The sequence below is a fragment of the Alternaria hordeiaustralica genome (assembly GCF_023758085.1).
Source record: "Alternaria hordeiaustralica strain BMP 2776 chromosome Unknown scaffold_14, whole genome shotgun sequence".
Lineage (NCBI taxonomy): Eukaryota > Fungi > Ascomycota > Dothideomycetes > Pleosporales > Pleosporaceae > Alternaria > Alternaria hordeiaustralica.
The window spans coordinates 296,238-318,637 of NW_026056786.1; the positions used below are offsets into that span (position 1 = coordinate 296,238).

At 53.8% G+C, this 22,400-nt stretch overlaps 6 protein-coding genes across 6 annotated transcripts; 5 read left to right on the plus strand and 1 right to left on the minus strand.

The window, feature by feature from the left end:
• Positions 1-57: 57 nt before the first annotated feature.
• J4E84_006923 (uncharacterized protein) lies at positions 58-1,567 on the plus strand (the record flags this gene model as incomplete). Its single annotated transcript, XM_049389510.1, has 4 exons — positions 58-219; positions 272-308; positions 358-847; positions 1,303-1,567. The coding sequence occupies 4 exons, from the start codon at positions 58-60 to the stop codon at positions 1,565-1,567; spliced, it is 954 nt and encodes a 317-aa protein (XP_049242703.1).
• Positions 1,568-2,037: 470 nt separating this feature from the next.
• Positions 2,038-5,026, plus strand: J4E84_006924 (uncharacterized protein; the record flags this gene model as incomplete). Its single annotated transcript, XM_049389511.1, has 2 exons — positions 2,038-2,044; positions 2,445-5,026. The coding sequence occupies 2 exons, from the start codon at positions 2,038-2,040 to the stop codon at positions 5,024-5,026; spliced, it is 2,589 nt and encodes an 862-aa protein (XP_049242704.1).
• An 837-nt stretch (positions 5,027-5,863) lies between these two features.
• J4E84_006925 (uncharacterized protein) lies at positions 5,864-8,239 on the plus strand (the record flags this gene model as incomplete). Its single annotated transcript, XM_049389512.1, has 1 exon — positions 5,864-8,239. One exon carries the CDS (start codon positions 5,864-5,866, stop codon positions 8,237-8,239), a length of 2,376 nt encoding a protein of 791 aa, XP_049242705.1.
• A 1,531-nt stretch (positions 8,240-9,770) lies between these two features.
• J4E84_006926 (uncharacterized protein) lies at positions 9,771-11,395 on the plus strand (the record flags this gene model as incomplete). Its single annotated transcript, XM_049389513.1, has 3 exons — positions 9,771-10,144; positions 10,198-10,449; positions 10,504-11,395. 3 exons carry the CDS (start codon positions 9,771-9,773, stop codon positions 11,393-11,395), a joined length of 1,518 nt encoding a protein of 505 aa, XP_049242706.1.
• A 135-nt stretch (positions 11,396-11,530) lies between these two features.
• J4E84_006927 (uncharacterized protein) lies at positions 11,531-12,940 on the minus strand (the record flags this gene model as incomplete). Its single annotated transcript, XM_049389514.1, has 1 exon — positions 11,531-12,940. The coding sequence occupies one exon, from the start codon at positions 12,938-12,940 to the stop codon at positions 11,531-11,533; it is 1,410 nt and encodes a 469-aa protein (XP_049242707.1).
• A 1,304-nt stretch (positions 12,941-14,244) lies between these two features.
• On the plus strand, positions 14,245-22,010 carry J4E84_006928 (uncharacterized protein; the record flags this gene model as incomplete). Its single annotated transcript, XM_049389515.1, has 4 exons — positions 14,245-15,203; positions 15,981-17,702; positions 18,510-19,654; positions 19,705-22,010. 4 exons carry the CDS (start codon positions 14,245-14,247, stop codon positions 22,008-22,010), a joined length of 6,132 nt encoding a protein of 2,043 aa, XP_049242708.1.
• Positions 22,011-22,400: the final 390 nt, after the last annotated feature.

Sequence of the window (22,400 nt, forward strand, 5' to 3'; positions counted from 1 at the left end):
CACAAAAGCAGCCTTATTCACCTTATCTGGTCGTCTTGAGACCTACGCTATCACATCATGGCTGGATCATTATCTGATAACCCGAGGGGCAGGCAAGCGGTCGAGATCTCTTCTGTCTTCACTGGTCTGGCTCTCATCACCGTCGTCCTTCGACTGTACACGCGCTTCTTTATAATTCGCTGCGTGGGTATCGAAGATGCCGGCATCGCTCTCGCAATGGTAAGTTCATTACTACGTCATGCTGTGTATGCTCATGCTAACCTTCTGCCAGCTCTGCTCCATTGGCCTGACAATCGCCATTGGTATCCGTTAGTGTATACCTGACTACGCTATCTTATAGACACTGACAAGATGCAGAGGCCGAATATGGTATGGGCAGACACATTAAAACAATCCCAGACGATCACATGGTCAAGTTCTTGAGGGTGCGACGCTCTCAACGTGTACTTCAGGGCACTGCTAACATAAAGCGACAGACATTCTGGTCCAGTCTCATCGTATACTACCTGTCACTCGGTTTGACCAAAGGATCAATGCTCCTCCAATATCGACGCATCTTCCCGACCAAGAAGTTCCAGATCGCGAACTGGCTTACGATGGCCGTTGTCGTCGCCTACACCATCTGGACAGTCTTCTCCAGTATCTTTACCTGCACACCTGTACGAGCTTTCTGGACTCACGAGAAGTCTACTTGTCTTAACCAATTCGCCGTCTGGTTCACGAACGCCGCCATCAACATCCTTACCGATTTCGCGATCATCCTTCTCCCTATTCCGGTCATCCAGAAGTTAAACCTTGGCAAGAGGCAGAAGATTGGACTTATCTCCATCTTCGCTGTTGGCGGATTGTGAGTATTCCTCCCTGGTATTCCTTGTTTTGTCTATTCGGGCCGTTCCGTGAGCGCCTGATGTCTGTTACAAGGTGTAACACGAAGCTCACTCGATTATCGCACGGTGCATCACTGTACCACCGGCTCTTCTCGTGATGAGTTACTCAGCGGGCATACCCCTACCATCAACTGTTACAAAGAAGTCACACTAACGCGCGATCCTGCAGTGTCTGCCTAGTCTCAATTCTCCGTCTACAATCTCTCGTCGCGATCTCGAACTCGGCTGATCCTAGTTACGACAACCCGCCTGCGGCGACATGGAGCTCCGTTGAGACCAACGTCGGCATTATTTGCGCCTGCCTGCCGTTGCTCAGGCCTTTGATCACACATTGGCTTCCAAGGGCGTTCCCGTCAAGACACCGCAGCGCATATTCCCACTCTCGCCCACAAGGCGCTCGTACCTACGGTAGCAGGGGTGGCAGTAAGGCCCTGCGCACCAAAGACGACTACGTTCTAGACGTAACCAAGCGCTCAAATGGCTCGAGCGAGGACGCGAGAGACATCCAAGTCGTTACGGACATTCACGTAGAGGTGGATGGTGCCGATGGGAGGAGGCTGAGCGGTTGGAGAACACCCGCTTCTCAGGCCACCTGGGCGGACGATATATCCCGCAAGGAAACACAAAGGGAGAACAGCACCGAGATGCTGGTAGACGAAAATCCGCGTGTGTCGAGGTAGATCCGAGACTTTTCTTTTGTTCAGGCCACACACTTTAACACCACTTTGTTACGATACCCCATGACCTACCTACTATTAATAGAGAGTAATTCGACTCTTGTAATGCCCTCATTCTTATGTCTTTGTAATTATTTGACTGTTCTCGCGATTGTGCGCGTGAGCGTCACTTTCTCATCCTCAATCGCTACCTACCGGAACCTCGGTCCTGGTGAAGAAGATGCTGTCCCGCTCACCTATCTCCCTTCTCTATGCTTTCGATCATGACAAGATGTCTCTGTTCCCGCCATGTCTATTAGAACCATGACCTATTCTCTGCGCGGGCAGTTCTTCCTATCATGCGTGCTGCTCATACAGTCACGTTCTTTCTTTTGTCGGCCAACCATCCGGACTAAGCCAGTGCTTCGTGGAAGAGTAGCATACTGATCTGATCGAAGCTTCTGGGCTCTTGTGCTGATTCCCATTTCGCCCAGATGCTAGGTGTTTGGCCAATGTCGTTGAGTACAAGTCGTACAAGCAACAAACACCTCCCTGAGCACGTTGCTGTACATATATAGCTGAGAAGTACCACTCTGGGTTCAGCATCTAGCTATATCGGCTACACTACAACTTTCCAGGGTCTTCGCGATATATACTTTGCGTCATTAAGAGGAGGAATCGCAAGTGTGAGAAGCTTCGCCAAGCCCGTACGTGACGGTCGCACAAGCCCATTCACGTGCATTCACTCGCAGGTGCAACTAGCGTGGAGCTAGTGTAGTCAGTGCTACAGCTGACACTACCCTCTACTTAACCCAGGGGTACTTTCAGCCTCCGAGCGCTGGGCCACCACCACTTCTCGCAAGCTCGCATTTACTCCACCAGTAACTGCAGCTTTGCACAGCTAACGCGCGCGCCGGTTCCATCACCACTATCGACATACAGGCTGTCTGTATGGTATACGGAGCCCGCTTCTACGCCGAAAACGTACCAGCAGTCGCTATGGGGCCCGATGCTATGGTCACAAGCGATGGTCGCGCATCATCTGCGCATCCAAGGTCAGTGATTGCCTTCTCCAACTACAAGATATATCCCCTGACTCTTCCCAGTGAGCGTGTACCATATGCAAGACAGGCTATTCAAACCTCAATGTCGTACTGGTCCGCAACTACGTACACATCCGCCGCCCCAAGCACGCGGGCGCCGACTATGTCGCGCCGCTCATTCGCTGCTTCCGATTCGTCCCAAGTGCGAGCTTCCAACGACTTCCAGTCACACGGCCCCCATACCTTACAGCCTGAGTTATTTGGGTTGGAGGTCTACGCCGAACATTCCACCACCGAGGGCCCTCAGTGGCTCCAACAGCGGGCCAAGGTCGATGGATGCTCGAACACCGTTCGCGCCTCTACTAGAGGCTTCACCACTGGCCAACCATCACTCGCTGAGAAGTTCGCTGTCCTCATGATCTACGCGTTCTTTACACTCTGGCTAGTACGATCTGCCACTGAGAGCATATTCACTCTCGTTCCCTTTGCCAGCCTGGTATGGTTAGCGTTCGGTGGGTTCCAGATGCTTGAGCAGCAACAGCTGTCAGCTCAGCCGTTGCCGATCATAGACGACGACGACGACGATGACGACGACGCGTCTTGCGGTGTTTGTACTACTGGAGACATTGTGCCCTTAATTGAGGCAATGATGCTCGACCGACAGACCGCTCATGAAGAGTCGAAAGTGCCAGAGTGGTTAGCCAGCTTTCGGGATATGTCTGCAGGCAGCGACCAGTGGATGTCGTCTCTTGGGAACGAAGATAATCTGTCTCTCACTACGTCCGTCGCACCAAGTGCTCAAGGTCCTACGGGGATGTCGCATACTACCGAATTCCAGTGCGAAATCGTTGGAGACGAAGACGCTGTCGAAGCTGCTTGCTCCAGCAGTGACCAGATAGCAGCACTTCAGCGTCAGCATGGCAACCTTGTCTTCAACGACACTGACCAGTGGGCGCCGGGTGGCCGTCTTTACAACCAACGCAGGGCCAATCATCTTGAGCCTATCTTCATTGATGGTGATGGTCAGACATACGAGGATGTGGACGGCTGGCTTGGACGACCCACCGAAGCAGATGCGCAGGACATCGCCTTCCTTCTACACGCCTTGAAATCACATCTTCCGGAAGACCTGAAAGCAGCGATTGGAGCTCAGTCTTTGGATACGCTTATCAAGACGCGGTCACAGAATGGCGAAAATGCACTCCTCCAGGAGCTCGAATTGCAATGGCTTCTCATCTGTCCTGGTACTATCGTCGCGCCCGGTTCGCCCATCAAGACGTTGCAAGACATCAAGACCATCATCGAGGGGAATCGGAGGAAATTCACCCCTGCATGTCACATCGATGTACGTCATTACGTGGGGCTAGATCACCCTTGCCGACCATATCTCACAGAATATGAAGAGATGGCGATGAACGAAGGTATCTCGGACTACAACATCCGCAACTGGAGCATCGACTTCAAACCCTCATTCATTCGTGAAGCCACAAAGGGCAAGCCAGAGCACGCCTTGATCGAAAGCTACGAGCGGATTCCCGACTGGATGGAAGACATTGACGAAGGCGACCTACTTGATCCAAATGCTTTCCACGAGTGTCCATGCGGACAGGCCGCGATGTCAACGCTCGTTAGCTACCGCGACGAAAAGGAGCACAACTACAAGGAGATGAAAGGCTTTGAATCTTCCTTCCCGATCGAAGTCCTCGACGGTAGCGAGCTCCATGACGCCATGGCTGACCTGGTTCAGTTCCCGGATTATCCCGAGCATGCGACTCCGCCTCGTTCCCAGGAGATCGTACAGAACTGTGAGCTGCATAAGACGACCACCAAGAACATCTTTGTTCTAGTCGATACGTCAGTTGAAGACATCAACGAGCGTATCAGCCGTCCTGGTGGCTTACTTCCTGCTCCAGGAATGACGTCCTCTTTCTACCCTCCCGGATACCAGACTACCGTCGGTTTCTCGGAGATTCCTTACCGTCTGCTCGCCCCTCGGTGTGAGCACGGTCGCTTGCATCAGCTTGAGTTTACGCCTCAGACGATGGCGAGCAGGATGATGAATACGAGTCAGATCGGCTGTACACACTGCTTTCCGCACGGCCACATCGTTACTCGATGCCAGGAGTGTCTAGAGCATTGCTATGCTCTGGCTGCGCCGCACGGCATGTGGGGGCAGCTCGATGCCGCATATCATCCAACAGTAGGCTTTGCTCAAGAGCAACACCAGGGTCACGACTTGGCACAGAATGTGCAGTCTAGGCGGGCAAAAGCCTTGATCGCTGGTACTGCGCGCGCAGCTCCTTATCCATCCGGTAGGTCCTTTTTCCATTACAATGCTAGATCTTCAGCTGACTCCAGACCTCTAGTTCGGCAGCGGTATCCCAACTTCCCCGTCAACACAGATTTCGAGGCTGCAATGCAGCGCGCAAACTGGGAATGAGCCTTTGAACTCACCCCCTTTTGGAGCGAGTTTGTACTATTATCACCCATGTCCTTTCTTTATTCGCTGTTTGATCGAGATCGTGGACGGTCTCGAATGTTCTCATTTCTCTTGATATGTTCGGCGTTTGCTACCCGGTTTACTGTTCTATGAACGCCATCTTTGTTTGCTTCTGATAGCCACATGAACGCATATATCCAACTCGACAACCATCAGTCTTATTAGCTTCAGTTCACTTATATACTAAACAATGCCCCATCACTGTGAACAGTTCGATTCACTTCGCAACTATGCTTACGCTGTGCGGGCAATTACTTTCACTGGTCGATAATGTCGGGTTCTCGCGAGCAGCACTGGCCATTTGGATGCCCCGAGTCGTTCATTCACCGGAGTCTGTGCTGCTTCCCGAGCTAGACTCAGGGTGGCTCTTGGTTGCGCCTCTGAGACTGAACCCTCGCTCGGTATATATGTCCACGCTCGCGCTGCAGAGTGTACTATACCTCCATTACATCACACCGATCATTTCAACCCACATCGACTCACAGCACTAACTATACTCGCCTGAAACGCACCAGATCTACACCAAGAAGGCCTTAGCCGTGCAGGTGGGCTATCCGCTCCACCGGCATCAGCCTCAACCATCCCCTGATACCATTGCCGCAAGCGCTGGTCCAGACGAAGCACATCCACGAGATCTCCAGCGGCCCGCCTACCTTCACACCGGCTACGACAAAGGAAGATTCCATTGTGCAGATCGCCAGGCTGTCAGACACTCCCGGGTTAGTTTCATCTGATGCGTTCAATGCAGATCGAATGCTAAATCACTACAGTCAAACCATGCAGTCACTCAACAAGCTCTTTCCGCCCACTATAGTGGTCACAGCACCATCATCTTTCGAGGGTACGCTCCCAACATCTTCACACATCAAAAGCGTATCACATACCTCTGCGTCATGCAAGGTCCATGCCGACATGACTGAAGACGACAAAGACGAAGACTGCGAGAATCCTGTTTACATCAAGTCGCTCGGTCCCAAGTTCCACGGAGTCGAGGAGTTGGTCACTCATCCAAAAGCAGGCGACGATGGCTTTGGTTTGCTGAACGACATGGCTTCGTCCTCTCTGAACTCCGATTTCGACTATGAGGGTGAGTACAAAGACTACGAGTATACCTATGGGATTCTCGAAGAGATGGGCGTTGGATGCGAAGAACTGAGTGCTTGGCCATACACCCACACTTACTTCCGCACCGAGATGCCAGATGGCAGCAAGATTATCATGGCAAAGTTCCATGATACCTATGCAAAACATTATACAGGCCGGCCAGCTTTCCAGGGTAACAAGGTCAGCGACGAGGTTCATCAGCACTTCCTGGACCTAGCTTGCGATGTGTCAAAACACAAGCCACACTTACATCTTCTCGCAAGGAAATTCGGATCTGTTGTGGATGAAGAGGAGCCTCGCCTGAACATTGGTTGTTTTGAGTATCCTCGGCAGTTCCCAGCGGTGTGGAATGAAGACTTCGACGAAGTTCCGTTGCCTCTCGGAGAAGAACGTGTCGTCGTTGGACTATTTCGCTCCGGCAAGCAGCGCAACACAACCTACGAGACGATGAAAGTGCGCAAAGATGTGCCAGACAACCCAATGGAATTCTCCTCTTGCCAAAAGGGCATTGAAGCAGCCCGCGCGCTCGCCGAATACCAGAACGACGATGAGCAGATTCGACGAACGACGCCGATCCCTGATTGCGACCGGCCTCGTTTTGAGGGAGGATTGCCATTAGACGCCGTACCTAAAGCAAAGTGGGATCACCTGCACGATTTCCCAGGCGAAAACGATGGCTTCGTCCAAGGCATCCTGGGAAGACTGGAGAAGCTACGCGCTCAACCGGAACACTATGATCTTCTAGTCGATAAAGGTTCCCACGAGTATGCGGCCGGCAGTATCCTTGGACATCGGAAAGGTCTCGAAGAAAGCATGGTTGTTGGACTCTGGCATGCCTTATACCATGAAGAGGAGTGCAACACCGAGGCACTACGCGAACAGGGACTGCTCAACCCTGAAGACGACTTCGGTGACAACCCGGAGTACCTGAAGGCGAAGAAGTTATGGTGGCAGCAGAAGATGGGCATCCGCGGCATTGAAGCCATTGTCCGGTACCACATGGGGCACGTTCGCTCACGGCGGCGCCCTAATCGAGCTGCGTACTTTCTGACCGAGGAAGACGATGCCATTCTCAACTGTAATTCGCCAGAATACCCAACATCGCGTGCTAAACCCGAGGAGGTCCCTGAAGGATGTCAGTTCTACGACGAGCTTCATGACAACCCGGTGGATTGGACGGCAAAGTCTGAGTCCTGGATTCGGCTGTGGCGTCTTTCGGCTACCGACATCATCGAACACGATGACTTCGACGAGGAGTGTCGCGAGCCTTACGATGCGCTCGTGGAATATCAAGACAGCCGCGAGCCAGGCTGTGAAGCACACGAAGAGCCAGAAGAGTTTGCACGTCCACTACTTGCGGGGCGCCGTGTTGCTACTTTGGCTGCGCTGGAGCGGAAACGCCGCGATTCGGCTGTTGAGCTGAAAACCAAGACTTCTCCTGGTGGCGGAAATCCACAAGCTCAGCGTACGCCCGGCAGCATTCCAGCGGCTCAAATAATGGCCAAAGACAACGCTTCCGTATCGAATGCCGCAGCTTGTGTGTCAGGGGGTCTCATGGAGCATATCCGGGGAACTCGCGACGAGGAGGCAGATGATGCCGCTGCCGCGGTAGCTAATGCGCCTTCTCCCAAGTTCATTGAGGCGTTCCTAAATAAGAAGAAGAAGGTCATTACACCTTCTCCCGAATTTCTCAGGGCATTCTTGAAGAAAAAGGCCTTGATGGGTGCTATCAAGTCCAGCATCCAAGTTCCGCCTGGCATTCTCGCCGACTATTCGGCAGTTGAGGATGAATTTCGTGATCAAGAATCAGGCATGCCCTGTAACTTGATACAACACAATGCACCCGGTCCTGTCCCTATTCAGGGACGCGTCTGGGTAGGCTCATCGAACCCCGAGATGAGCCGTGACCAACGTCGCGAACAGCAGGTCACTGTTCGCGATGGTAAAGCTCTGACCCGATCGAGGAATGATGCGGAGAACCGGTTGATGGATCTACTGCATCTGCCTGTCAGCAAGACTGACTCCATACATCGCCCTCGAAGGGAATGAAGAGTATTCTCTAGCACCGGCCCACAGTCGCACCGGCCCAAGTCAATGCGCTTTCGATATACAAGGTATATTGAGGAAGACTGCGGCAGGCCTGGAGGTGTTGGCGTGTTCGCGCTTTCGGCGCTGAGCGTGTGACGTGCAAGATTAACAGCTGGAGGTTCGGAGACGGACTAAGCTCTGCTTCGAGCAAGATTCGGCATCGCGAGGCGTGTGATATGCCGCTATACATATCAGCGTCTGGTGAGATGGAGGAGATTGGAGGTGTGACTGTGTGATGGACGACGTGATCGAGACGCGTTGGCTGGATATCGCGAAGGTTCGGGCATACCAGGCAATGGGATACGAAAGTTAAGTTTGCTGAGAGAGTTGTGGCACTCTACGTTGCTTGTTTGGCTGTTGTGAGTGCATTTGCATGCGGACCGGAGTGAAGACAGAGTTGTCGCAATTGAGGTTTGGGAGGAAAGCTGAGCGCGCTAGCCGAAATGAGCCACGTGATGACGTAGCGTGATTCTGCTGCTTACCTAGGTACCCGTAGCCACAAATCAAGCCTTCTCCGCAAAGCTTGACACGCCATCTCATCTCCACACAGTACGGGTGTGAGTGCCGGTATCTACTCATTGTCCGTCTGCTTTCGCACCTTCTATGTGATGGGGTCCATCAGATATGCGCAGCCGCCCTATGTTGGGGAATGCACAGTCAAGTCCTACTGCCGCACCTACGTCCATTTTCAGCTACACTGTTGGTCAATATTGAGGTCTCATCACAGGTCCTTGTTGCCTCCCGCGATGACTCTGGTCCCGGCTCGTTCCGGCACTACATCAAAAACGCGCGGTGTGCATGGGAGCGCTTCGGGAATAGCAGATCAGACTACTGAGGATGAACTGTGAGTAAGCTAACGCAGTCAGCTCAGAAACTCGCCGGTGGCTGCAAAGTCACCATTGCTCAAAGGTTCAAGTTCGAAGAGCAAAGAAAGCATCTACTTCGATTTCTTCAAACCCAGAAACCACAATGCCTAGGTAGGTACCGAGTTCGTCTCCGCAGAAAGACAATGATGCAAGACTGAGAGCATTACGCGGTCACCACCGTCACGATCAACAAGATGGGGATAATTCAAGATCCGAGCAAATCAGACCCCTGTCGCGAACTCGTGGTCAGCCTCATGCTCCGCAGCCAATCTTCAGTCAAACTCGAACCACTAGGCCAACGGCAGTTGGTGGACATCCCCCGGAAAAGCCACAACCCCAGCTATAGACAAGACAATATAGCCAAGATGGGTAAGCTTGATCGAATATCCCATGCAAGTTACCGTTCATCGCCGCATGCACGCCAGGGCTGCGTACCCGTCACCTTACTATTCTCAATAGTCATGATGTCGCTTTAGGTGACGTATGTCTGGTGGAGTTAGTGATGAAGGCATTGGGGTGGTACGATTGTACTGTCGCCCAGTTGTGTATAAAAAGGATGGTAAGCCGTCCATCTATTCTGCAGTTGCACGGTGAGATAGCACTGCAACGAGCAAATCCGTTCCAGAATGTTCTATTCCTCATCCGCCGCGTTCCTCTACTTCCTGGCAGGTCTTGCCAATGGCCTACCTGCACCTGCACCTCAGGCGTCAGGAGTCTCTGGCGGCTCATCAGTGCCAGGCCCTGTCGATCCCTCGCAAGTCCTGAACATGCCACTACCTTCTTCGGCATCAGGCTCGTTGCGCGGTTCGGATGGCTTACAAGGGTACAACCCTTCAAACCCAGTCGACATGAAGTCTACAGTTATTCCACCTGAGGACTTTGAGCTCGCACCGGGGCAGTCAGAAGACGAGGATTTGGGATTGTATATCGATCTCACGAATGTGAAGAACCCACAGCCGATCCGCGGAGGTACTACAGGACCGACTGAACCTGGTCCACGGTAAGTTCTTGGATCTGCCCAAAGACTGTACTGTGGCTGATATTTCATTGCAGTACTCCAGCGTATGATCGCCTGAATAGTGACATCTACGCCCCACCCGGCTCCGATATGGGAGAAGTAAGCAACGCGAAGTGGCCATTCGGGCTTAGCCATAACCGTCACGGCCTTGCAGGCGCAGGATGGGCACGATCGCAAAACACCGATCAATTACCATCTTCCGTCGCCATGGCGGGGACAAATATGCGACTAAGTCCCCATGCCTACCGCGAGCTCCACTGGCACAAGCAAGGAGAATGGGCATACATGTACATCCCTCCCCCAACTCAACCACCCAACAAAGCTAACCAAACAACCCCCAGGCTAAATGGTAGCGTCCGCATCGCCTCCATGAACGAAGCGGGCCAAACCTTCGTCGACGACGTCCAAGAAGGCGACGTCTGGTTCTTCCCCCCAGGAATCCCTCATTCCATCCAAGCCTTTAAAAACGGCTGCGAATTCCTACTCATCTTCAACGACGGTTCCTTCAGCGAAGAAAACACCTTCCTCCTCTCCGAGCTCATGCTGCGGAACCCAGAGTCGGTTGTAGCCAAGAACTTTCGTACGTCGGTCAAAACAGTGCAGAACATGCCCCAGGAACAGTTATGGATCTTCCCCGGTACCCCCGCGCCGAAGAACATCTCAGAGCAAAATGTAACGGGGCCGGCTGGCGTGATACCAAAAGAAGGCGCATACTCCTACCACTGGAGCCAACAAGCCCCCGCCCGCGTCCCCGGCGGCACAATCAAGATCCTCGACCCCTCCACCTTCCCCATCGCATCCACCTTCTCCGCCGCCCTCATAACCGTCGAACCCGGCGCCATGCGCGAAATGCACTGGCACACCACTTCAGACGAATGGTCCTACTTCATCTCTGGCTCCGCCCGCTTGACAGTCTACGAAGCACCCGCCGCATCTCGCACATTCGACTTTACGGCTGGGGATGTGGGTTACGTGCCTGTGCCTAATGCGCATTATCTTGAGAATACGGGGAACGAGACGCTGGTTTATTTGGAGGTGTTGCAGAGTAGTCAGTATAGTGATGTTAGTGTTAATCAGTGGTTGGGGATTACGCCGAGGCAGATTGTTAGGGATCATCTTAACGTCGATGATACTTTCCTTGATGGGTTAGCTAAAGATCATGAGTTTGTTGTGCAGGGGGATAGGGATTTGGGGACGACGGATTTTACGCCGGGGGAGCATGGGGGTGCTTAGAGGGTAGGCAGGTGCTGTGCGGGTGGAATCTGGAGATAGATAGCGTCTTGTAGCCTCGTATCTAATAATGTAATCATTGTATCGATCTTCCTCCCACATCACCTCCCACCCATTGCCCATCTCTTCCCACACCATCTACCCCAACCTCTCCCTACACAACCCCACCGCCACATCCGCCGTCGCCCCATCAAAGAAATCATTTAGTATCACAACGACTCCCTCCTCCCCCATCAACTTCCTCCCCACCTCCCCCTTCAACAACGGCAAAATCTTATGATCACACACCGGTTTCGTCGCTAGAATCGGACTCGTACTAACATCCGAATCCAGCACACTAGCAATAATCACATCCCTGATATTCGTTGCCGTAGCTTGACACTGCAGTAGTGTAATCGGGTGGCCTCTAGGCGGGTCTTCACACATGGAGTGAAGTTTCTCGACCATCGAGTCACCAGTTAGTGTAGCATTTGCAGCGTCGTCGTAGTTGGAGGCCTGACCACAGTCTTTCAAGATGATGAGCCGCACATTTGACTCGCGGAGGTCGTGAATGGTTTTGTGCATCATATCGTCCTGATTCCCCGCTTTAAGATCTTTACCGCGCAGGTTATCGTTGAGCGCATCTCGTAGTTCGTCGTCGTTAGGCCGGGGACAGTCGCCTGGCACGCCATCCCATCGGTTATGCACAACGATGATTTCGTCCTTGTGGTCGACTAGGAACCGCGTGATGTGGTCTAGTAGCACGCGGTATGGCATTCCTGGTATAGCGCCGTGTTGGAAATACCAGGTATCATCCAGGGGACTGACTTTCTGCATTTGTCTATGGCATTTCGCGGGGCGGAACTCGAAATAACGCGCCCCGATCTTGAGGATAGTGTCGAGAGTGTCTTTCTGTGTGATGGCTAGTGCGCGGATGATGTCTGGTGCGATCCGGTTTATGGCGCCGTCGCCGACTTTGTTGATGATGGTGAGGGCGTGGGGGAGACTGCGGCCGAGGACTTCTTTTATGATGCCTGTGCCGGCGTTTTTGAGGAGGGAGAGGCTGCTTGACATGTTGTTCATACCGATGTCGTGGGCGGAGGGGAGGACCATTTTGTGGAAGGGGCGGTTGGATTTGTCTGAGCCTTGGGGGATGATGTCGCGCATCCAGTTCTCGTAGTTCTTTGTGATGGTCACGTAGCATTGGTGTTGTTTTGGTAACTCGGCTAGACCTGGTCCGGCGTCGTAGAATCCGTATGAGATGACGAGGTCGTTGGCGAAGATGCTGGGTGTTTGTTCCATGTTGACCATTGATCCGTCTTCTAACTTGCCGGTCATGCTGTTGATTGCGACCCATTGTTTTGTGAGCTCGCGTCCATCCTGGCGAACGATGAATTCGAAGTTTCCGGTGAACTTGAAATGGGGCAAGTTGGATGACTCTACCTCGAGATGGTCATGCAGGAATTGGTGTTGATCGCCCCTTTTGACATTCCCCTTTGGCACCGTGTACTCAACCTCGACGCCATCCACTGCGATGTAGGTGAAACATCTGACCCCTTTGGATGGCATGTTCAACTCCGTCCTTCTCTTCTAAATAGTCGTTCAAGTATATCGTTCGCACTAGGTGCCAGACCTTAGCGGGTCTATGCCGGGGGGATCAGAGATGTGCAGCATTTTGAGCTAGGGAAGCGGGGCATCATCTCATATAGCACAAAGCGGGTGATCCGTCAGCCACGCGTTTTCAGCTCTGTCTAGACTCTACGGGTCGTTAGCGGTGGCTTAGCTGTGGTGTTGAAGTGGGGGATGCCGCTGGGCGCACCAATTAGGCCCAGCAGCCATGGCACGCTACTCGGGCCGACGCCAACCTTGAAGAGCTGGTAGCCCATTGACGACTGTTTTTGTGATTACAGAAAAAGTCTGGGTTCAGCAGATCAAAAAATGGGGAGCTCTCGTTCTTTTGGCTGCATATCACTAATGCCGTTCCCGTGAATGATGACTGTTAAGCTACACTGAACCTCTGTAGGCCATAGGTAACAGAAGGTAGTATTTTACCTCTGATTTGATCAAGTCAATCAAATGAACATTGGGTTCAGACGTATCAAGGATACGCTGACTTGTTGTGACGTTATCGACACGAACGACAGGAGAATCCCGCATAATTGTCATAACGACGATACAGTTTGACGCCTCTGCCAATAAGCCAAGAGTAGCATCGTATGTATATACATCTTATGGCCGACCGGAATGAGCCTAAACGGAACTTTTTGGTCTCCAAGTTCACCTGAAACGAGGTACACGCTGGGGCTGGGCCGTCTTCTTTTGCCGCCAGGTAAGAACTCAGAAGTCTTCAGGCTATATTTGGATGTACAGGCGAAGGAGCAAGGCCATAATTTTCACCAGCTTTTACCGGCGAACCGGGCACCGCGGGCCGTTGTTCGCCAGACATGCAGGCGAAGATGCACCTTTCTGTTGGATCTGCATCGCCGGCATGGAAGTATATGCACCGAGAGGGCGGAAGACCCAATAATGTTCAGACGGAGCAGCTAAGCGGGCTGTAAGAGAGTCGAGATGAAACAAGCTATGTGTTTCAGTGGTGGTGGGTGATGCGTGGATGCTGGCAGGTGTTGGTGGGGCAATGAGCTGTTGCCCCTCACCCCAGGGCTCTCGTTGCGAGCACCTCCCTTCTAGACCAAGTAGCTCCATACCGCCTGCTGCCATTAGTGTGAGCTGTCCCCAATTGATTTCCTGCCATTCCACCATCTAATTCCCAATTGCAGTTCGAGCAATCAATCAAACCTGCAAACAAGCCGCTTCGAGTTATACAATAGATACCCCACCATCACCTCGAGCTACAGCAACAACACATCGTCATCATGGTCGACCGTGCGAACCGCCCATCAGCGCTGAACGCGCCCACCGCGTCCGCACCCGGCCCCCAGGTCGACATCGTCGGAGAGGGTGGCAGCCAGAAGGTCGTCGCGAGACTGCCGTCTGGTGAGAGCGTCGAGGTGCTGCTCTTTGGAGCCACTGTTACTAGCTGGAAGAGCAGCGGCGGAAAGACAGAGAACCTCTGGTTGAGCGACGCGGCTGATCTGACTGGCAAGAAGCCCGTACGCGGTGGCATCCCCGTCGTATTCCCCGTCTTCGGTCCTCCTCCTAAGGAGGGACACGCCACTTCGTCGCTGCCACAACACGGTTTCGCGCGTGGATCGCGCTGGGAGTACATGGGCAAGTCGACTGCAGAGGATGCTCTCGACTCCAACTCGGTCAAGCTCGACTTTGGCCTCGACCGCCAGTCGCTCAGCGAAGAGTCGCGCAAGGCGTGGCCGCTGGACTTCGGCCTCGTATACAGCGTCACACTGAGCAAGGACAGCCTACAGGCCGTTCTCACTGTCCGCAACGAGGGCGAGGAGAGCTTCGAGTTCCAGTTCCTGCTCCACACCTATTTCAGGATTCAGGACGTGTCCAAGATCGCCATCACCGGCCTGTCTGGCACCGAGTACGTCGACAAGGTCCTCAACGCCTCTACCCACACCCAGAGCGACAACCAGCTCAAGATCACTGGCGAGACAGATCGCGTCTACAAGGATATCAAGCAGGACACCACATCGATCACCGAAGACGGCAAGCCTCGCTTTGACGTCATCCGCGACAACGTCAAGGACACCGTGACGTGGAACCCGTGGATCGAGAAGGCCAAGGCCATGGGCGACTTCTCACCCGACGACGGCTACAAGAACATGGTCTGCGTCGAGATTGGTGCCGTGGACGGCTGGCAGAGGCTGGAGAAGGGCGAGGTCTGGGAGGGTGGCATGTTGGTCAAGAGCCATTTGTAGGAGACAGGAGCACGCCAATCTAGGAGAAAACTGAACACCCTGGAGTCTGCGTTGACGTTGGGCCACCTACTTTGCAAGTTTTTGGTTTGATGTAGTCTGCAGACCTGTTCAGGTTTTTTCTTGTATGAGGTGGGAGGGGGATGAAACCGTGCATGGATCTGGTTTACTGATAGCCCTGGAGACTGCCTAGGTAGAGACCACTGAAAATAATGATGAGTCTGGCCAGTCATTGTTGGTATGCACTTGCTATGAGACGGTGACAGACCCTTGCCAGCTGGGACGCCCTTGCCGTTCCACTCTCCCCACCAAAACCTGCGCGCCATCCAAACAACACACGACACCATGACAACAGTCAGCGCTACCTGAATACCACGGTCATGCCACTTCTACAAGACAGTCGCGACGCCGTTCGCTACCCCTTCTGCTATCCGCTGTGGGCTATCGACTAAGGTCCCTGCCTATACCGCAGCCTTTGTAGCTTCCCCGCACCGCACGAGGTGGTACGACCGCACATATCACATTCACATTTTCCATATTAGAGGCAGTTACGTCAGCTCGGTTGTTTACGTGGGCGACACGCTGTAGACCGCTGTCAAAGACGTTGCGCGCCCTTCCCAAGCCGACACCCATACGACAGGGCCGACGGTCGCAAGTCGCGCCAAAACATGTCGCTGATCCCCTACGCCCCGGCTGAGTCGCGGGAGATTGTGCTGTAGGTTACTATGAGGATATACCATGCGACAACAATGACATAGTGCTAACGAACTTCACAGGCGTCATGGTTCTGCTGTTGTCGTCTACGACCAGCGCTCGAAACAACTTTCCCTCCGCGATGCCTCCCACGCGACTGATATTGGCTCTACGTCATGTCCATACTGTCACCGATCCTACCGCGAACCATCACCCCATGACGAACACGACAGCGACGCGGAGGAACATACTGCGCCTGGCATACCCACCGAAAATGGCTTCGTCAATCCCGCATACTTCCAAATGCTGCGCCGGAGTCAGCCAGGATCAACAGAGGGATCGCGACCCTCATCACCACATAAACAACTCGCGCCTGCCCCTTTGCGCATGGGTAGCTTCAGTCCGCCAGAAGGTTCTGAGTTTGTGGGAAGCACACCGATCCAGCCAGCTAGAAGCCAGGGTATATCTGCCAGAGCCTTCAGTCCCAACTACTTCAAGGACTTCTTCATAGAAGAGCGGGAGCTGGGCAGAGGAGGCAAGGGTGTGGTGTTGCTGGTGCAGCATATCCTAGACGGCGTGCAACTCGGCAAGTTCGCATGCAAGCGCGTGCCAGTCGGCGACGATCACGAATGGCTGGAAAAGGTCTTGATCGAAGTGCAACTGCTCCAGACCCTGTCGCACGAGAACTTAGTATCATACCGGCATGTATGGCTGGAGGACTACCAGATATCTAGTTTCGGTCCAAGCGTACCATGCGCGTTCATACTGCAACAGTACTGCAACGCCGGCGATCTCCACGATTATATTCTAGACTCTATGAAGACGTCTGTTACCAAGGAGCAGATGAAAGAGCGACTTAGGAGGAGGTCCAAGGGCCAGCTGGAAGACCCAGAGGACGTGCATGGACCGCGTCGCATGCACTTTGAAGAGATCATATCATTCTTCAAGGACATCACATCCGGCTTGAGTCACCTTCACGCCAACGGGTACATACATCGAGACCTGAAGCCTAGTAACTGCTTGCTCCATCGTACTGGCCGCAAGATCAAAGTTCTAGTTAGCGATTTCGGTGAAGTGCAGTCCGCGAATGCAGCGAGAAATTCGACAGGAGCAACTGGAACTATCTCATACTGTGCACCCGAAGTGCTTCGTCAAGAGCGACCTGGAGGTGCTTTTGGCAACTTCACAACCAAGTCTGACATCTTCTCGCTCGGCATGATCGTCTACTTCATGTGTTTTGCACGACTGCCATACCGAAACGCGGACGGTATCGACGAGGACAACGAGGACCTAGATCAGCTGAGGGCGGAGATCTCGACTTGGGCTGGTATCGACGACGAACAGCGGGTTCGCTCAGACTTGCCTGAAAAGCTATACAGATCGCTGAAGACGCTCCTCGCTATCAACCCCGATGAACGCCCAGGTGCAGAGGAAATACTGAATGTCCTGAAATCACCACTGGTATTCGACGAGTACAACGCATATGCAGGCCCATCGGGTCTAGACGAGTTTAGTCCTCGCATATCGCGAGCCGACACGCCCAGCCCGTCACCTAACCAAGGGAACAAAAAGCGTACTTCGATCAACTATACACGGCCAGGTCGATCCCACCTAAGCGCAACTGTCATGGACCGATCGCCTAGTCCGCCACGTCCGCAGCCGATGAGGAGGCAGTCTTCTGAGGACGGGGCGGTGATCTTGCGGAGGAAATTGGAGTTCCCGCCGCCCCCTTCTGGAGGGAGAACGCCATCACCACAGCGTCTCATGCTTCCTCCACCGCCACCTGCGAGTGCATCATCAAAACTGTACAGACTGTCAAGGAACCCCGCTGCGATTAGCACTACCAAGACTTTGCTGTTCTGCGCAAAGGCTTATAGTTTGCTGTCGCCTTGTCAGCCGTTTGCGGCGGATCCACGCGTCCTGTACCCGTTGTTATGCATAGCATCACTCGACTTCTTGCATGCTGGTATATCCATCAGGGGGCGACCAGTCGACTTGGGTGGGTTGGGACGCTCAGTGATACTTCTGCTGGCACACATGATGGTGGTGGGTGTTCTGTGGAGATGGAATCGACTTTGTGCAGGTCGAAGTGTTGCATGGGATGGCATGTAACGGATGTTTGGGAACGGAGTATGGTTGTGACAGATCTGATTTATGATACCTCTATAGCATTGACACAAAGTAACGAAATCATCATAACAATACTTCTGAACGTCGCAGTTGGGTGCAGTGCCTTTCAATCCGAGTTGTTCGACGCGCACGTTATGACGGGCGTCGGTGGCTGGGTGGGGCCAGGGTTCGTTAGCTTTGTTTTGGAGTAAACACGCTGACCCGCTTCGTCTTCAACACTCATCGCACTTTCCACTACAACGCGCCCCAAGACACCCCATCATACTTGGGCTGGAATTATTCTTGGAGGTAATGATATAACTTCAGCAGCCTTTACGAAGCATCTTTCTCATACCCTATTCACGTGTTTACCACGCGACGCGACCCTCCACAAGTTGCCCGCCGCAGCCTCACAATTTCGACATGCAGTCGTCTCCTCCCACAAGTGACGGGAAAGCGCGCGCTATTCGAGAACTATCACGCAGCCTCAGCCACAGCCCCAGGAATATCACCTCGCCATCTCCACCACCAAGCGACTCGAATCCCACGCAGCGCTCGGGCTTCGGCACCAACACGTCTCAGTTCTTTGACGACCCGGACATTCTCATGTCCACACAGCACAACATTGGCGAAGACACCAACACACTCCCAGCATACCCGCATATTCGGTCAACAGCCAAGAAAATGAACACTTGGGCACCGTTCCGCTCCCAGCAGGTCCAGCCGGACACGTCCATGGTAAACAAGGAGTTCGGCGACTTTGACCACAGCATATCAGACGAGGAAAGCATGGCCGTCGAGCAGGCGCGCGGTAACCGCAACAACCGCGGTACACCCAGCAAGATGAGCTCTCAGTTTAACAGCCTTTACGACATCACACCCCCCACCAACCGATCGCGCAAGTCATACCAAGCAGAGACTGGTAGCCTTCGACGCGACGCGGCGATCCGACGCGCCTCGCGCAACGACCTCGATACTGCATCACCGCGTCCTGCAAGCAAGCGCAACTCCCCCGCCCTCTCTACAAAGGAAGATCGCAAGCGTACTTCTCTCGCACAGCTGCACGCGAAGCTCTCGGAAGACGAGTCATCGTTTATGGAGCACCGACCACCAACACTGACCATGGACTCGGCCAAGAACACGCGCTGGGGCAACCGGAGCCGACAGACCTCCCTCCAAACTGACGGCAACGTCGACCAGCCGCAATCAAAAGCTACATCCCGCTCCAGGCCGACCACAGCACAGAACGCGACTGCGCAGTCTTTTATTCTGCCCGACATCCCCAACCTCACCGAGCTTGTCTCCGGCGTCTTCGACGATGGCACACCAGTCTTTTCCAAGACCGCACCCTCAAGATCGCGCTTCGCTGCTCCTCCATACGGCGGCCGCCGACCATCGCACATTCCCATCGACGGCGCGCCCATCCCCGACGAAGAGAAGGCCATCTTCGCTGCCCTCCAGCAACTACAGGAGAAGATTGCAGACATGGAGCGTGAGCGTGAGGAGAAGGACAAGAAGATGGATGAGCAGGAATTGGAGCTGATCGAGCTGAGGGCGACCACACAAGCTCAAGAGAAGCTGCGACGAAGCGACAGCGCGCAGGACTCTGATGCTGGCGGAAAGAGCGGCTGGAAGGTCGAGAAGACGCGTAAGTTTCTGCAAACTGTAGAAGAGTATGACTTTACTGACAATGGCTAGGCCTTGACGCGACAGTACAGACCCTCCGAACCAAGCTCGATCGCGCCGACCGCAAATTCGCTGTACTTGAAATCGAGAAGAAGCGCCTAAGCACCGAGCGCGACAACATGGCGAACCAGCTTGGGGTCGCCTTCCAGACCTGCGAAGAACTTAAGACCGAGAAGAACGCTTTGAGCCACGAGAACGAGCAGCTCCGCCAGGAGATTGACAACCTTCGGGAACAACTCGAACAAGACCAGTCACACCACCGCGAGGAGACAACTCAACTTCGTCAGCAGTTCGACCAAGCCGCGAATGCGACCCAGAGGGAGAACGCCAACCTACATGCCGAGTTGGCTCGCGTACGCGCTCAACAGGACGAGAACACCCAGCAGTTGACTCGTAGGGATATGGAACTGCGAAAGGCGCGTCAAGAGCATGCTGAGTATGCCCGTTTGAAGTCCGACCACGAGTCGCTCAAGGCTCAATTGGCAGAATTCAAGGCGAAGCGCGAAGAGGAGGCTCAGCGCTGGTCTCGACAAGAAGCTTCCTTGCGAGCTCAGGTTGGCCGACGCGACGACACCATTCGACACTTCGAGGATATGACACAGGAACGTACCAATGAAGCCATGCGTCTGGACAATGAGAATCTTCGAAACGAGCTTCGCGAATTGCAAGCCCAGCAAGATGAGGAGAACGAGGAGTGGGCCAGGAAGGAGGCAGCATTGCAGCGAAAGATTTGCCAGCGTGAGAATGCTCGAAAGGCTAGCGACATCGAGCAGCACTTTGAAGATACCACCGGTCCTGTTTCGAGAACTCGGGATACAGAGCACATCTTTGAAGATACTCTGCAACGCAAGCCTAGCTATCGCCGCGAAGACACACGTACGCGCATCAGGAACCGTGTTCAGCAGGAAGTCCGCAACAGCAAGGTCGCTGGAGTACCAACCCAAGAGAGCCCGCGAAAGTCGTTCACCGGACATTCGCGATTCTCAACCCGCAGTGTGTCAGCACCTGTTCCCGCAGACAAGCATACCCGCGCCGAGAGTGATGTGGAGTCGACAACGGATCTGTCTCTTGCACCTCGCGCAACTCTTCGCATCTCACGAAACCCCACTCTAACGAGGCAGACCACGACTGTTCAGCCTCCCGCTGACCTGAGTCTGACAGAGCTGAGCTTCTTCCCCCAGGAAGAGATTGCTAGGCTTCGAAGATCTTTGGAAGAACAGCGAGCTACCGAGCGCCATGGTGCTTCATCTGCTAGAACCGAGGAGCCAGTCCGCGAGGACACTGTTCGATCGCAGCGCCAGACTCGTGAAGACACCGTCAGGTCAGTCGCTTCCGCTAAGAGCGAACGACGACCCTCCCTTATGCGCAAATCATCGCTCAAGGACACCACTCAGCGTACTACCAACACCCACTTCGAGGAAGACACTGGGAACTTGTCGAACATGGATGCCGACGCTGAAGCCACCCAAACAAAGCAGTCAGCCGTCGATGCGTCGATGCTCAGCAACACCAGTCGCAGACGCCGCAGCGCTCCCACCGAAATGACATCCGCCTTCATCCTCCCCGACATCAAGCTCAGCAACACAAATCAAACCACCACCTCCCGCAAACCCATCACCAAAGACCACGACAACGACAACTGCACCGTCTGCCGCCGCGAAGGCTACACCACCGCCACCGGCCCCCTCCGCGTCCCCAAACTCGTCTCTGTATCCACGCGCACAGCCGACGAACCCGACGCCACCCTCCGCCCCGCACAATCCCCCCGCGAAGCCCTCGCCCTCGTCGTCAAAGGTTTAAAAGACGAGCGCGTCCACCTCTGGGCCGAGCTCGCTGTCCAGGGCGCCCTCCTCGAGCAACACGACCCCAGCCTGGGTAAGCGCCGTCGCGACGCCCTCAACGCCTCGATCCAAGACCTTCACCGCCGTCTCGAATGGCTCGACATGCAGATCTACCGTCTCCACGACGTACTCGAAGGCCAAAAAGCTGATGAGCTCACCGAAGCGGAATTCGACGACCTTACACAAGAGGTTCTTGTCCAGCAGTCTGAACAAGAAGAGCAAGACGACGGTAACACGGAGAAATCGGTAACTACTGGTGGAAAGAAGAAGGCGAAGAAAGTTACTATTCGCAGTTTTGTGGATGAGGATGAGGATGAGAGTGTGGAGCTGAGGCGGAGCACGGCGCAACAGGATCACGGGGCGGAGGAGAGTGGGGATGAGACGCATGAACTTCCTTGGGAAGGGTTTGGTGAGGAGAGTATGGAGGGGGATGTTAGTTTTAATGCGTTGGAGGGGTGGAGGGCGAGCGTGCACTGAGTTGAGTTTGTGTGAGATGAGGGTGTTTTGAGTATTCTGTTTGATGAATAATAGGGTTGGGTGTTGGATTAGGGTGTTTTCTTTTTGATATGGAAATTGGGGACTTGCATTGTTATCGGGCATTGGGTATCGGCGTTTTCTTTCTTCTCTGTTTTGAGTATGCGGATGGCGGTTGGATGTTTTTTTTCCTTACCTTGTTGGTTACTCCTCTTCTCTTTCTTTGGCATTATGGCTTTCCTGGTAGACTGCCAGTCGCTCGGCATCTAGCTCAGTATTCATGTTTCAGTCATTTCGGTTTGAGACCTCGACTCACCCTCATTTTGGGTTCGAGTTGGTCTCGCTGGAAGAATAGGGACATGGATGTAGATTTATTTGCTCGGGCATTGGAAG